General features: G+C 37.3%; 1 protein-coding gene across 1 annotated transcript in view; it reads left to right on the forward strand.

The window, feature by feature from the left end:
- Nucleotides 1–16,175, forward strand: part of LOC134673180 (neural cell adhesion molecule 1-like) — a 187,114-nt gene extending 170,939 nt beyond the window's left edge. The window contains exons 14-18 of the mRNA XM_063531135.1: nt 8,974–9,135; nt 13,209–13,466; nt 14,904–14,975; nt 15,266–15,342; nt 15,723–16,175. Coding sequence (XP_063387205.1) covers nt 8,974–9,135; nt 13,209–13,466; nt 14,904–14,975; nt 15,266–15,342; nt 15,723–16,046 — 893 coding nt within the window. The 3' untranslated portion in view covers nt 16,047–16,175. The remainder of the gene's footprint in view (nt 1–8,973; nt 9,136–13,208; nt 13,467–14,903; nt 14,976–15,265; nt 15,343–15,722) is intronic.
- The last annotated feature ends 880 nt before the right edge of the window (nt 16,176–17,055 follow it).

Genomic DNA, 17,055 nt, shown 5'->3' on the forward strand with positions numbered 1-17,055 from the left:
AAATTCGCTTAATTATACATTTTGGTACTGATGGTCAAAAGGTATAGGCCAATTCGCGTAACGCCCGAAACAGCTACTTTTTAGTGATTCTCTCGTTATTTCTCTTATACTTTAATAATGTGCGTACAGGAAAGGAAAATATTATCAAAGTAGTAGATAAATCAATAGTTATTGTGAGGGGGCAGGTAGAGGAGCCTCACAGGGATGATGGGAATGAAAAGGCAGGATCCAGAGCGATGAGGGGTATTTATTATTTAAATAAAAAGGCACCTGTAACAATACAGGTTACGTGTTAACAGATAGGTATGTATAAAAATACTTTCGTAATTCAGAAGGTTAGAAATCAAATAACTTACAATATGTGCCTTGGTGATGATGTAGATATATATCTGGAAGGTGTGCAGGGCCACAAAACGAGCACTATACTGAACTGCACGCACTTATGAATTATTACGTTTACTAATAAAAATCACACTTAAACGGTCGTGTTTAGAAACTTGGGAAGTACAGTCTGTTAGATAAAATGATGTTTATCGATCAAAGTATGTGATCGAACTGAAAATAAAAATCATTGAATGGAATTTGGAATAGGATTTGAATTTCAAAAGAGAATTTAGAATTTGTATGGTGCCAGAAATAGTATGAAGGTCGATAGTGTAACGCTTCGTTACACGCACCGTTACACTACCGGGGTCGCCCTGGAAGGGAAAATCCTGGGGCTTATGGCCAAAGGATTTTTCCGTAATGTAAATATAATGTAATGAATATGGGTATGAGTGATCAATTTAGAAGGTGGGGATGTTATATACAATGTTTATCATACAAGAGAGGCGATTTAAACATGCATACCAAAGGTCATTCATACGTCATCTTATAAAATTTTGGTTAATTGTTTAACCAAAATAAGTTTCAATAGAGTACTCCTTTAAGTAGAGGACGTACTCATTAAATCGCTCTCCATTAGTATTAAGGCTTATTAATCAGTAACCACCCGCTGAATAGTAATGAATCTAAATATAATATCTACAATAATGTGTACCTAGAAAGAGTACGATTGTTGAAATTTATTCAACAAAATAATGCCGTATGGAATGTAGGATTACTACAAAATATCATAAGATAATTCCTTAATGGAATTAATAAATGTACTGTACGGTACGTATGTACCTAAGTACGTAAATATGAACGTTATGTCAAGGGAAGAAATATATAAATAAGTATTGTTCTAACTCTGGTAGAGTTAGCTTTGAATAACGTTATATGAACGTAATATAACGTTATATAAATTAAATAGTATAAATTAACGTATAAATTCGTACTAAGTAGGTATGTACGAAATGTAATGAGTCCGAAATGTATAATGGGGATGAGATATAATTATAAATGTATAACATTATATACAATATTTTACAAGTTAGGAGCTTAGGAGAAAAGTAGCTAAGTTTGAGCCAAATAAGAATCTAATTAAGGAAAAACAGTATATTATTTATTTTAGAATTTTGGGGAGAGGTTTAAGGTCTCTAATATGCCATCGTCCGAGCATTTTGCCGGACATGTCTTGTAGGACATATACTAAGGGTGATATTTTTTTTAGGATAGAACATTTAATAAATTGGGTGCAAGTTTAGCAGAATAGTGTTTAGGAGAATTACTAATTGCGTAATTTCGTTTCCAGACGATGTCATTTTCGTTGAATTCGAAATGTTGGTGATGTTTATTATACGATGAAGAATTGGTTTGGTGTGCTCTCCAAAGACGGGCTTGTACTTCGGAGAAGACAGGCTGGAGAAGACCAAGATTATCAGCGTATTCGTCTCTGGGCGCGAATATAATATCATCTGTGAGATCAGATTTATCGTATGCTGATCCACATGTGACTAATTCGCGACCAAATACAAGGAAAGAAGGAGTATAATTTGTTGTTTCATTTACGGAAGTATTAATAGCAAATTGTATCTTATGTAGGTTGATATCCCAATTCCTGTGGTCATCCTGTATGAATGAGGATATTGCTGTGGTAACAACTTTATTATATCTCTCCACGGGATTTGGTTGGGCGCATTTAATTGCGCAATAGTGTATTTTTGGGATCTGATAGGAGTGGAATAAATCCGTTGTCTCTTGACTAACGAATTGAGGACCATGGTCAAGAATTATGGTCTGTGGAATTCCGTACACTAGGAAAACTAGGTTTTCTAGAATATGAACGATTACTGATGACGTAGCACGTTTAATCGCAAAGAGGAGGCAGTATTTTGAAAAACAGCAAGTAACGACAAAGATGAATCTGTTGTGTTTTAGTGTAGTAGGCAAGGGGCCGATCAAATCTATTGAAATGCATTGAAAGGGTCGAGAGCATTGCTTAGGTTTACCCATTAGGCCAAGTTTTAGTTGGGTTTGGTGTTTGCAAGCTAAGCAAGTCTCGCATTTGGCAATAAAATTTGAAATATCTTTGTACATTCCTGGCCAAAAATATTTCAATTTAACTTTATTGTATGTTTTAAATGTTCCGAAATGAGCGCAAGTTGGGGTGGAATGATTTTCTGTGATAATGGGTATTCTGTACTCTAGTGGGATAACTTCTTTCCAATTATACTCAGATTGGAGTAACGAAGGGGTTTTTGAGTATCGGTATAATTTATTATTATGTATTATGTAATCTGGAGTGGTGTTGGGGTTAGAACTGCATTTAGCGTAGATATTATTATACCAGTCGTCATTGGTATTAGAACTATTGTAGTTAATAACGTCTACTGAAGGTAAGCGTGATAAAGCGTCAGGGATTAGATGATCTTTACCACGTTTATGTTTAATTTCGAAGTTAAATGTAGATAGACGAATACTCCAGCGGGCTAGACGTCCGGTTGGATTATCTAGATGGAGAAACCATTGTAATGCGGAATGGTCTGTGTAGATTGTGAACTTTAAGCCGTTGTCAAGATAGCAACGCCAATGTTCTAGGGCTAGTAAGACACTTAAGAGTTCTCTTTCTGTAATTGAGTAATTTCTTTGGGGACCAGTTAGGGATTTGCTCATATAAGCAATGGGTTTCTCAACGCCATCAAATTCTTGGGTCAGCATGGCACCGATGCCGAAGCTGGATGCATCACAGTGGACTGCGAAGGGTTTTGAGAAGTCTGGGCAAGCAAGAACAGGGGTAGAGACTAGAGCTTCTTTAATGGATTTAAAGGCATTGTCTTCTAGTGATGTCCATTTAAATGGTGGTGCTTTTTTGGAAGTGGAGGTAAGTTTAGTTAGTGGTGCAACCTTTGTGCTGAAATCGGGGATAAAGCGTCTATACCAACTTGCTGTACCTAGGAACTTTTTAACTTCTCGAGGAGTTGTGGGAGGTGGGATGTTAAGTATTGCCTTAACCTTGTCAGGATCTGTTTGAAAGCCGTGTTCATTAACTATGTAACCAAGATATTTAAGTTCTTTTTTGAAAAATGAACACTTGGGGAAGTTTATAGTAATGTTGGCTTGTACTAGCCTTTGGTAAACGTTATTAAGTAAAGTGATGTGTTCATCGAAAGTATTACTTATGATGATAATATCATCTAAGTAGGTAAATACTGAGTTATCAAGGTTTTCAGAAGGGAATAACGCATCCATAAAGCGTTGTTGGGTAGCAGGGGCATTAGTCAATCCAAAAGGCATTACGCGAAACATGTACATGCCTTTTGAGGGTACATGGAAACTAGTTTTAGGTCTATCAGAAGGGCGTAGGGGTATTTCCCAAAATGCTTTTGCTATGTCTATCGATGATAGATATTTAGCATTTTTTAGATTATCTAGAATGTCAGAAATGAGTGGGAGTTTGTAGGCATCTTTGCGCGTAATCGAATTTAGTTTACGGCTGTCGATGCAAAAACGCCACGTTCCATCTTTTTTAGGAGTTATTATGACAGGGTTTAGCCATGGGCTTTCACAGGGTTCGATAACATTAAGCTTTAGCATTTCATCAACTTCTTTGCATAAAGCTTTTTGTTTCTCTGGAGAAAGCCTATAGCATCGCTGTTTGATTGGTGGATGGTCACCGGTATCTATGTGATGTTCAATGAGGTGGGTTCGTCCTAAGGGTTTGGTTTCTGTTGAAATATTTTTAAATTTTTCAATAATAGTATCTGAAATTAACTGTTGAGTTTCAGAAAGGTTGTCATAATTAGTGATGTGTTGGTCGCAGGTGGAAATAACTAGGGTATCTATATGTTTATCAGAATATGACGTTATGTCAGGTAATATGTGGGGAGCTATATTGAATTTTCTCCAAAAATTTGTGCCTAGAATCAAGGGTTGCTTTACAGTAGGGATAACATGAGCGGTAATAATAGCCACAATATTTTTGTACGAAATTGGTAGTTGAATTGTACCAATAGAGTATATAGGGTAGCCGTCGGCTACAGAGCCTACGACTTTATGGTCGTAATTTATGGTAAAATTGTGGGATAAGAGAATTTTATGGGAATTATTTCCGAAAATAGTTAAAGCACTGCCACTGTCTAAGAGGCCACATAAAGTTAAATTATTTGTCTGGATGTTGACATAAGGTCGTTCATCGTATGGATCTTGAGTGAAAAGTGCTGATGTAGTGTTGTATGATGACATAAATAATTTAATGGTATCTAACCATTGGTTCCATTCTGTAGCAGTAGTTTTATTTAAGTTACTTTTCTCCTTTATGCGTTTTTTGGAAATTTATGGCAAACTGTACATTTTGCAAAAGTGACATTTTGTTTGCCACAGCGGAAGCATACTATATTTTTACTTGTACAAATATCTAAAGAATGATCGTTTGTTCTGCAACGCGGACAGGAGTAACGTAACGTAGAAGGTGGTGCTGTTACAGTATGGACCGGTTTATTAAATGGGAATGGTGGTATGTACGGTTGGGAAGGGGGGGTATGGTTAGAATCTTGTTGAATGTTGGTATAGTTGCTAGAGCTATAAGTAGAGGTAGTATTACAGCTTTCGTACCATTTGCACGATTGGAATAATGTGTCTATAGACGTAACATCTGTAGGAACTAATCTGGAACTGTAATAAGGGCTCATGTTTCTACGGAGGATATCTATTTTTTGTTTTTCAGAAAGGGGTTCATGTAATTTGGAAAAGAGGGCTTCCATGGCTGAAAAATACATTATTATTCGTTCATGTTGTTTTTGTTTACGGGAATGTATATTTTGTAGTAAGTTGTGGTCATGGTCCCATGGCCCCACGTTGGGCGCCAGTGTGAGGGGGCAGGTAGAGGAGCCTCACAGGGATGATGGGAATGAAAAGGCAGGATCCAGAGCGATGAGGGGTATTTATTATTTAAATAAAAAGGCACCTGTAACAATACAGGTTACGTGTTAACAGATAGGTATGTATAAAAATACTTTCGTAATTCAGAAGGTTAGAAATCAAATAACTTACAATATGTGCCTTGGTGATGATGTAGATATATATCTGGAAGGTGTGCAGGGCCACAAAACGAGCACTATACTGAACTGCACGCACTTATGAATTATTACGTTTACTAATAAAAATCACACTTAAACGGTCGTGTTTAGAAACTTGGGAAGTACAGTCTGTTAGATAAAATGATGTTTATCGATCAAAGTATGTGATCGAACTGAAAATAAAAATCATTGAATGGAATTTGGAATAGGATTTGAATTTCAAAAGAGAATTTAGAATTTGTATGGTGCCAGAAATAGTATGAAGGTCGATAGTGTAACGCTTCGTTACACGCACCGTTACAGTTATAATCTCCTAGTTCCTGTTACAATATCGAATAAAACCTTATTTTATGAGTTCAAGTGTAACACCCGAAACGGTGGAATGACCCTTAACTGATGTGAAAACAGCTCGATTAGTATATTTTAGTTACTTCCATAGCATTATGGCATATGGTATTTTACTGTGGGGCGGTGCTTCAGAGATAAATACCATTTTTGTTCTGCAGAAGAGGGCTATTCGAGCAATATACAAAATGAACCATAGAGACTCACTTAGAGATAAATTTAAGGAAATTGACATAATGACAGTGCACTGTCAATACATTTATGAGAATATTCTGTATGTACATAAAAATATTGTAAATTTTAGGAAAAATTGTGAAATCCATAATATTAATACTAGAAATAAACATAAGTTCGCAGTGCCCTTCACTCGGCTCCATAAAATTAAAAAATCATTCATGGGTAATTGTGTAAGATTTTATAATAAACTTCCAAACCATATTACTGAATTATCTATTAATAAATTTAAGAATTATGTAAAGCGTAAACTTATTTCCAAAGCTTATTATACCACACAGGACTACATGAATGATAATACAACGTGGGATTAATTGTTAATCGAAATGATTATTTATTTATTAGGTATATTTGATTATTGATGAGGAAATGGATATTCCGATGTAATATTATCTACTTGTTTGTTACTTATGCTTTTTTTTGACATTTAGATTTTATTCTAGAAATTCTAGACTAGTATTTTTTTATACAATTTTTTTTTAATGTTTGACGATCCTTTTGTGAAATTCTTAGTGTTAAATTTGACATGTATAATAATCCAATTTTATTATGGAATAATATTAACATCAATAAATTGCTCTGATAATTAGATTAAGATTAATTACGATTCATAAGAGCTTGTTGCTAGGCCTACATGAATAAAGTATATTTTGATTTTTGATTGATACAGGTGAGTACTCGTAATACTTCATTAAGTAGGTAATTAACTTGTAAGGGCATAATCAGTGCAGTATTTTTTATTCACGGGAATAGATCACACGTTTGTATAGTCAAGCGTGGCTCACTCCGCGATTTCGTCGCTTTGCTACAGGTAGCTAAAAGTACATCTATTCGACCCCAATTTTGGGGTTTGCCATAAACCGCGCGTGGCGCTGTCGCCACCTAGCGGCCATATCTGTGCTGATCGTAACAGACGCGTTTTGTTAGAGAGTGAGTCTTCTGTACCTAGTACTATTATTTATTCTGTGGTATAGTGCCAATTGAAGATAACACTTTGTCCAACGATTAATAACCAACAAGTCCTTAGGTTGTTACTCAAGTCTCTTTGGTTGGCTCAACTACATATAATAGTTATTTAGCCGACGACCACTTTCTTTAAAACAAAAGGAATATCAATCATCTCGTAAATTATTCTGTGTCTCGCTCTTGCATAGTGTCGATTTTTATTTTGCTAGCCTATTAAGGTGACCCACTGCTGGGCAAAGGCCTCTCCCCTTGTCTTCCACGACTCCCGACATAGCGCCTGCTCTGGGCAGTTAATGAGAAAGGTGTCTAGGTCATCCCGCCATCTCCGTCTGAGCCTGCCGCGTCCGCGCTCTCCTTCTGGCATCCACTTGGTAGCCACACTAGCCCATCTGTCTGGATGCATGCGACAGACGTGACCGGCCCAGTCCCATTTGAGCCTAGCAGTTTTCTCTCCGACGTCAGCAATACGGGTGTTTGCGCGCAGCGTGGTGTTCTGGATACGATCAGTCCTCTACACACCTAAAATGTTGCGCTCAAATTATTATTCTAATTTTCTCTAATTTTCTCGATTAGTTATTATTCCAATTTCAATCTATATTTTTAATTAATTTTAGGGATATCGTCCACTAGTTGATTTAAGATGGACAAATCTCATCAACTTAGTTTCAATCGAGCACATAGTGGCAAGACATACGGCTCGATTCTGAAAATGTATTAGATCTCTACTAGACCTCAACAAGTTACGATATGGATAATTTAAAGATATTTGTAAGATAGATATGTCAAATTTGACGTTTCCGCGATTCTGGAGGCCCTCTTGAAAGATTTCGACAAGTTATGACTTAGATATCCAAGTCACATCTAGTCGATATCTAATGTAAATCTAGTTGATACCGTTTCTAGATCTTGTGATTATCTCGTTTCCCGAATACGCGTGACAGTGATTATACCATACCATATAAACTAGTAACCTTATAAATGACGATAAATAAATGTTTTTAAATTCGAGAAAACAATTATGTATAAATTTACTTAGGTACATCATTGAATAAAATCTCCGTCATCCATTTTGGAGCAAAAGGGTATAAAAGGGTAGTTATTTTGATTACAAGTTTCCATAGGGAGCCATAACAATTTCAACGGCCATAAACTTGATAGCCGACAAACTATAAAACAGTTGGTGAACTAAAAACCAGGTATATACAGTAATAGCTACGATTAAACTTGTACGCTTTTCTATTTATTCTCGCTAGCTATATATATTTTTAATGTGACCAGAAAAGCCGAAAATAGTAATGAAAAGGTCCAGTAAATAAGTAGAATTATGAAACAAAACACGTTTTTTTTAGTGTTCCGTACAAAACATTGTTCACGGAACACTTATGGGATCACTTCGGTCTTGTAAATCAGTTAAATGCGTTTTTTTCAATAGGCTCTCTAGTATTAAGTAATAGTTCCTATATTTTTTTTCTATTTCTGCCCTAAAACCAGAGTATTTCGAAATGCTCAGTAGGCTGCAGAGAAATATAGTTCGATAGGGTAAAAGAAACTACTTATGTGGCAAGAGGAACACTCGTAGGAAAAATAAAAAATTACAGACACTTAATTGTATTTTATGCAACCATTGTTTAAGAGAGGTCAAAAAGGCAAGTGGCGTGAGTAATTTGAGGCGAAGCCGAATATTGATAATAAAGACGCCGCGAGTATTATCATATTTTTTCAACTTAGTCCACAGATCTGATCTGGGCTGGCACTACCTGACCCTGCCTGTGAAGCCAATGGTCCTGGGTTCGAATCCCGGTAAGGACATTTATTTGTGCGATGAACACAAATATTTGTTCCTCAGTCATGGCCTCATGGGTGTTTTCTATGTATTTATCTATATAAGTATAAATACCTATCGTCGCCTAGCACCCACAGTACAAGCTTTGCTAAGTTTGGGGCAAGGTTGATCTATGTAAGATGTCCCCTAATTATTTTTTTCATTTAGATGGGCTGGTGACATTCAAGCTGGACCTATCACAATTGTCTTCCGGCGGCGAAATGGAAGGCGCCACCTTCAACCTGCTCATCTTCGCGAGGAACCTCAAGGGGGAGTCAGAGAAGACCTTGCTAGAGAATATCGCGTTCAACGATGCGGCCAGGAGGACTGGTAAGGGAAACTGTGCCGTATTTCTCGGATATAAAGTAGCTATTCGCAACGTTGTTCACTGCGAATTAATGCAGCATTGCTTTCTCCTATAGTTTGTTTTTAGCATTATAAAAAGACTACGCGATCTTAACGTGTCTTTTAATTGAAAATCGCTAAATTGCCGAAATTATGTTTCACAGGTCATTCGTAATAAAACCCATATTACTGCGACTAATGCAAACGCCAACTTCGCTCAAATCTCCATTTAGTACCATCGCCCACACTGTTATCTGTACATCTGTGGACCTTATGCCTTTTGTAATAAGGTCCACCGATGTACAATTAGGAGTGTTGCTGTTAGTACCGGCATAAATTTAATAATAATTACTACGCAAGTTCCGGTTTCCTGCCTTTGAATATTTAATATGAACATTAATTAAGGTAAAACTGAGAATGTGTGTGGAGCGAAGGTTATCATTGTATATTGTTTGTGATTATCTACAACAGTAAGTAGTGCTTGTTAAGACTTGTATCAACTTGTAAATAACGATACTTGTTAATTTAAAACTATGTTACCAATTACCATGCAAAATATTTTTATTCTACAACCAAAATTGTAGCTAGTATTAAAAACTGGCAACTTGGTGCTTAGACTTTTAACTTATAGAAATCTGATGATAATTTGTTAAAATAAGGGTTCTGTGAACCAATTGGTATGGAACCCTCGAAGTACTTACAATTTCGAAAAATAAATTAAAATTCGGCTTATAAGGTTAGAATTAATTATATATACAAATAACTAAATGAGAAAGGACTCTTTAAGGAAAGCTAGTCCTTTAAATGGCTAATATATCTTCACTATTTCATATCGTGTACATTAGTAATTACAAATAAAGCACAATTCAACACACCTAAGTATTACAATTTAATACACTAAGTACACCCAAATTACCAAACTACAAAAACTATAATGGCTAATATTTTATTTATCACAAGTAAATCATAAAGTTATTTATTTAACTACAACACTATTAAGTAAATATAAAACATTAAATTAGCTTACAAATAATAATGGCTAATTGTATTTTGATATAGGTACACTTATATAAAAATTCAATTTAAATTTAGCCAATCGTACACCTACGAATGTACTTTTTCCTGAAAGGAAACTTTATTTAAGAGAAAAGTTACATGCACTTGACTGGAATTTCGACCTGTACTTATTTCACTAATTAACGCGTACTTTACTACTTCTCTCTTAATCTTCTTCTTTCTTAATTAACGTGTACTTTTTTTTCGGTGAAGGAAAACATCGTGAGGAAACCGGACTAATCCCAATAAGGCCTAGTTTCTCCTCTGGGTTGGAAGGTCAGATGGCAGTCGCTTTCGTAAAAACTAGTGCCAACGTCAAATCATGGGATTAGTTTTCAAAGCGGACCCCAGGCTCCCATGAGCCGTGGCAAAATGCCGGGATAACGCCAGGAAGAAGAAGAACGCGTACTTTAGTGTGTTCACATGTAATACTGACCTACCATCTGACCTCACATGTTACATTTTAGTTATAACTAATATCATTTAAAATGTGTGACAGATATGACCTTAAACTCCTAAGCCCTTTGAAATAATGAAGTTGGCTGCCCTAAAAGCAAAGTTTCAAACAGCGAATGGTCAGGATTTAATCGAAAGTGTTCGAAAAACTTTAAGTAATTAGCTCAGACTCTGGAATTGCTTATTAATTATTTAATTGCAATGGTACTTTAATGTTTGAATTCGGAGAATTATGAAATTAGCGGTTGAATCGCTTATAAAGATTTAAGTGATATTAAAAACCTCTTCTGGTTGCCCTGCGGTTTATCAATTATTGTACCATTAATACGAGCATCACAAAGAGAGAAACAAGTAGAATTTATTTGGTTTAGGGCCACTTGCACCATCCCACTAACCCGGGGTTAAGAGGTTAAACCGTTTACCAAGTGTCAAATTGTACTGGTAACCATGGTAACTTCAGGTTTAACCGGTTAACCTCGGGTTAGTAGAATGGTGCAAGTGGGCCTTATTGGAATTATATTGCGTAATATATCAAATATATAAGACCTTTTTTTTTTCAAATTACATACACTCAGCTAATTCCCACACATTTATTTATTAAAATCCCAATTCCAAAGGGGAGATAATCGTAAATAAACAAATTATTTCACCTTTGTCAAAAACAATTTAAGCAAAAAACCATAATGTAAACAAAAACCTTTGGTCTAATTAACTGAAAATTGGCTCATACGTCATCGTTTAATAACATTGCAAATAACGTGACTTTCGTTCCGTGTGTCGGGTGACTGTGACCGACGACGCGAGCCGCGTGTCCGACATGTGTTGATGGATTGTGTTTAGCTCTCCGCCGCGTTGATCGTGTTATGACAATCCGTTCGTAGTTTTGGCGCTTTGATGTATTAATTGATACATGTTTACACTTTTTATCAAATAGGTCCATATTGTGTTTAGCATCAGACGCGTTGATGTTGAACAAACCGTTCGTGATCTTGGCGTTTGTATGTTTCAGTTTATGCATAATATTATTACCCACACGCATAGGAAAATACACACGGCTAAGGTCGGCGATCGAAGAAAATACTTTACGAAATTTATTGACAAACAAACCCCTAAATATGATAGGTAACATCATTTACAACACTGAATCAAGCAGTTTTAGTGCGTTAAATAAATATTAAGTAAAAAATATTTTACAAATTGAGTGTAACTAAAAGCATAACTTTTGGTAAAAGGGGTATTCAGCCGTAGGTAGGGTAAACCCTCCAGTGAATGAACACCCCCCAGTGAATGAACAAAATCACGTTTTTTGTCTAAAATAAGAAATATAGCAATTCCTTCCACTTGTCTTATTTTTTTTCTTATTAACAACTCTATTTCCTATGCAATGACAACCCGTAATAAATTTATTTTCGACCAGTTAGGATGTGACTGGCGTTTGAAGTTTACGTATTTCTGGATTTGAAGTTTTGTATGGAAATATTAGATCCCAGATAAGAACAGTGTACATTTGGAGCAACATATGAAGTGCTTATTTAATCTTTACCAGTACAAAGTTTAGTTATTTGGTTAGATTAAGAGTTGAACCTTCTATTTATGTACAGTTTGTCGGCGTATTATGCGATTAAGTCTTTATTTTTTATAGTTCCATTACTGGCTCATCAAATGTTCTCAAACCAGTAAATGAACAGTGTGTTCATTTACTGGTGTCGCGTAGATTTCATTTTTTTCCCAAATGTATATGTAAACGCAATAGTATTGAGCTTGTTTTTTGTGATTCTGCATAGAAAACGATTCTGATTCATTTAGCCAGTATTGGAACAAACCAAATTTCTATAGTCCATTTGCTAGATTTGTCATGCCTATGTATGAACAATACAAAATTTGGCTTGTTCATTTATTGGATTTCTACTAATTCTATGTATGAACAGTGTAACCACAAACAATGCAGTGACAAGTTTATTATTTTAAGCATTATTTGGTGAGCATGACCCTTTTTCATCAAAATATGCACGTTGGTTCTTGTGTTAATGGTTGATTTTATTTTTTCCTTTAAAATGTAACGGGTTTCTATGTTATTGGTGAATAACCATCATTTTAATACATTATAATCGATTCGAAGTCAATATGGAGAGATAAAAAGATATAAACGCTATCGCTATACCTATTAAAATAGAGCCGCAAACGGTGTTTGTGATATAAATGATTTTATTATGCTAATTAAAAAGAGTTAAATAATGTTCATTCACTGGGTTTTTCGGTGTTCATTCACTAGTTTTAATGTTCATTCATTAGGTTTTTGGGTAGTTTTTGGTAAATTCTGGTATAACTCAAAAACTATGAAAGTAATTAAAAATCGCAGAAATTACTTTCTTATTTATTAAATGAGGATTGATTAAATTGCAGTTTATTATTCCAATTATTAATGAATGCTGAGCAATGATTTTTCAAACTTGGATAATTGCTTAAGTGTTCATTCACTGGTGGTCTTATCCTACTTACAATTATTGAAGGTTTATCGCCCCTATAATCAAGTCTACTTTACCCAGATGGCAAAAGCGCGATGGGTGGTATCACCCTCGGCTTCGTCGTCGCCGCCGCGCTCGGCGCCGCCCTAGCCGTCGGCGGCATAGCCTTCGCAGCGCTCTGTGCGCGGCGGCGGCGCGCCCGACCGCCGCACAAGCACCCTCCGGGCGACATGTTGGAGCTGAGCGACGGCGGGCGGCGGTACGTGGTGGCGTACACCATCAAACCGTCGCCTGAGTTGAAGACGCCCGAGCCGCAGCCAGACATATTGAATGCCCCAGGTATTGGCAAACTTCTGTTATCATTGCTAGCCATCGGCGGCATAGCCTTCGCAGCGCTCTGTGCGCGGCGGCGGCGCGCCCGACCGCCGCACAAGCACCCTCCGGGCGACATGTTGGAGCTGAGCGACGGCGGGCGGCGGTACGTGGTGGCGTACACCATCAAACCGTCGCCTGAGTTGAAGACGCCCGAGCCGCAGCCAGACATATTGAATGCCCCAGGTATTGACACACTTCTGTTACCATTTCTAGCCATCAGCGGCATTAGCCTTCGCAGCGCTCTGTGCGCGGCGGCGGCGCGCCCGACCGCCGCACAAGCACCCTCCGGGCGACATGTTGGAGCTGAGCGACGGCGGGCGGCGGTACGTGGTGGCGTACACCATCAAACCGTCGCCTGAGCTGAAGACACCGGAACCGCAGCTAGACATATTGAACGCCCCAGGTATTGACACATTTCTGTTACCATTGCTAGCCATCGGCGGCATAGCCTTCCCAGCGCTCTGTGCGCGGCGGCGGCGCGCCCGACCGCCGCACAAGCACCCTCCGGGCGACATGTTGGAGCTGAGCGACGGCGGGCGGCGGTACGTGGTGGCGTACACCATCAAACCGTCGCCTGAGTTGAAGACGCCCGAGCCGCAGCCAGACATATTGAATGCCCCAGGTATTGACACACTTCTGTTATCATTGCTAACCATCGGCGGCGTAGCCTTTGCCGCGTTCTATATATATTTATAAGAGAGTGTGGCGGGGCGTTAAAAAAAATTGAAACTTTGAGGTTTTTATTTTTTATCCGTTCCCTATATGTGACGTTATCTATGAAAAGGGACCTTGTTGTCGATGGCGCTTACGCCATTACTAACGATGCTCCGTCTGCTCCGATATAAATACAATGCCGAGCGACGCAGTGCGGTATAAACAATAAGGCATCGACAATAAGGTAGGTGCTTTTCATAGATAATGATTAATGTCCCATATGATGTTAAGTGTTCAAAATATTAAGATGAATTGCTCATTTTCCTCATTTAAATAGATTTTATTATAAAATTCAATGCTTGTCATCAACTCAGCATCCCTATTGCGGAATCCTGTGCATAGCGACTAAAATTTGAATTACCTGATTTTATTTTTATTTATTATTTTGATTGAAGTGATCCCAAAATATCAAAGTATACAATTTTGACTTTAGTAATGAGGTAGATTTAGATTTATGACGGGAAATACTATGGTTATCAAAAATTGTACTACTTTGATACATAAAGGTTAATTAGGAATTGCTCTTATGTACATCCGAAAGCTTATTATATTTTGCCTGGCATTATCGCAAATAATCAGCCGATTTTTATAAAGTCATTGAATATTATTCCTGTACCAACTGAACAATGATTATAGAAATCGTAAAATTATAAGTCCTTGATATTTCAGATAACATCTTTTTTCTAGATTGTGAAAACCAAAACGTCCCACCAACTGCAGAAGAAGCGGATGAGTGGCCTAGCATAAAAGAAGTCCGAGGTAAATATATGTATAGTCAATTCGATAGTCTTATTGTCCTAAATCAGATTTTTCTATTTTTTTCAAATTCCGCCACTCTTAAGAGCCCCATGAAAATGAGTTATTATTGAAACACTGAAAGTAAATAGGTATATTTCGAAATTCTAATAAAGTTTTGCAAATTTGTGGAATAGAGAGTTTCACGTGTAAGCTATGAACCCACAGTTTGGAGTTTACTTAGCTACTCCTACCTAATATCTTCTTTTGAACTACGGGTACATGGGTGATTTAGCTTGAATATTGTTTTGCAGGAGAGTGGACCAAAGCGGGTGCAGTATTTTCAGCAGAAGACTTGGCTCTTCTTGACAGCGCTGGACACCCACAGCAGGTAATGTAACTCAACTATAACTTTAACTATAATTTGTTAAGATTTTGTGTAACCTACGGTGCACAGACTTGGTCTTTGACTTAAGCTAAGAAGTCCAGACTCGGGGTTTGCCAACGAGCCATGGAGCGTAGCATATTAGGCGTCAAATTGGTGGATCGAGTCCGGAACACCACGCTACGCTCCAAGACCCAAATCGTCGATGTAGCTCGGAAGGCGGCCAAGCTAAAATGGGACGCATAAAACAACCTTTAATATCGGGTATAACATGAAATTGAAAATTGGGATAGATAAATTAATTGGTACCTAGAGAATTAATTAATCATAAAATTTTGTAAGTCTCCACTAATTTCGTATACTTATAGATTGTTTTATATCAACAGCTTACACCCGGCAGCGACATGGTGCCGAGCAGTAGACAAGAAGACGTTATAAACCAGAACCTAGCTCAATCGGCGTTAGCTAATAATTATAGGTCTAATTTCGTAGTTACTAACAGCCCCACTCTCGGGAGCCCCAACTTTGTATGCCCTAACGGTAATGTTGGATCACCGTTCGGTAGTCAGACGCTGACTCTAAGCGGGCCGACTCTAAGTTCCAGTAGTTTGGCGACTTCGACTTTACATAGGAGTAAAGGGAAAGGCAATACGAGAAGAAGAGAGCATGTTTTAGCAGAGAATTTGCCAGGACCGGAGAGTTGCGTGTAAAATATTTTTTACTTAGAGATCGATTCATAAGAGCCAACGCGGGATGTACCGTAAAATGGGGTGAGTAGGGACGAAATCTAAGTTCAAACCTGGATAAGAGTTTATTTTTTATGTGGCACATTGAATTATATACAAAAAAAAACTGTTACGCATATGAATTTTAATTTGTCAATGATAATTTGTTGTTTCATTTCATAACTTTAGAGATAAACACGAAATAGTAGGCAATCCCAGCTCACCTCGTAGTTGGGGTGACGAGGGATTTCCTACTAAGGTGAGTTTTGAAAATTGTTGGATCGACACTTTAGGATCAGGAACATTATAATAGCTTGATTTATGAATGAATATATGATTTACGTAGCAGTAGCCTGTAAAAACCAACTCACCCCTCTGATATCCCTCCTCACTCCATTCATAACCCAACTGCCCTCGTAATCCGACGACCGGTCTGGCCTAATGGGTAGTGACCCTGCCTATGAAGCCGATGATCCCGGGTTCGAATCCCGGTAAGAGCATTTATTTGTATGATGACACAGATATTTGTTCCTGAGTCATGGTTGTGTTTTTCTATGTATATAAGTATTTATACATTTTACATATCGTTGTCTAAATACCCACAACACAAGCCTTTATGGGCTTACCGCGGGGCTTAGTCAATTTGTGTAAAAAAAATGTCCAATAATATTAAAAAAAAACCTACTCACCCCATTTTACGGTAACTGTTATGTCAATATTTTCATAGAGAATCAGCGTTAGGTCTTGTGAATTTGTAACGATGTTTGATATTCAACGACATTCTCAGTAATTGCGGAGTTCGTATTCATATACGTGAGATTAAACCTGTTATACACAGAGGTTATAGGTGCCTTGAGGTAATTCCGAACTACTTAATTCTGAAAATACCAACTTTTTTTAAATGCCGAAAATATAAGGTCTTATCGGAGTCATTATCGTTCCAGCCCAAAATTGTTGTTGTTTTGTAAAACTGAGACAGGAACAACTTATGTGA

The sequence above is a fragment of the Cydia fagiglandana genome, chromosome 18 (assembly GCF_963556715.1).
Source record: "Cydia fagiglandana chromosome 18, ilCydFagi1.1, whole genome shotgun sequence".
NCBI lineage: Eukaryota > Metazoa > Arthropoda > Insecta > Lepidoptera > Tortricidae > Cydia > Cydia fagiglandana.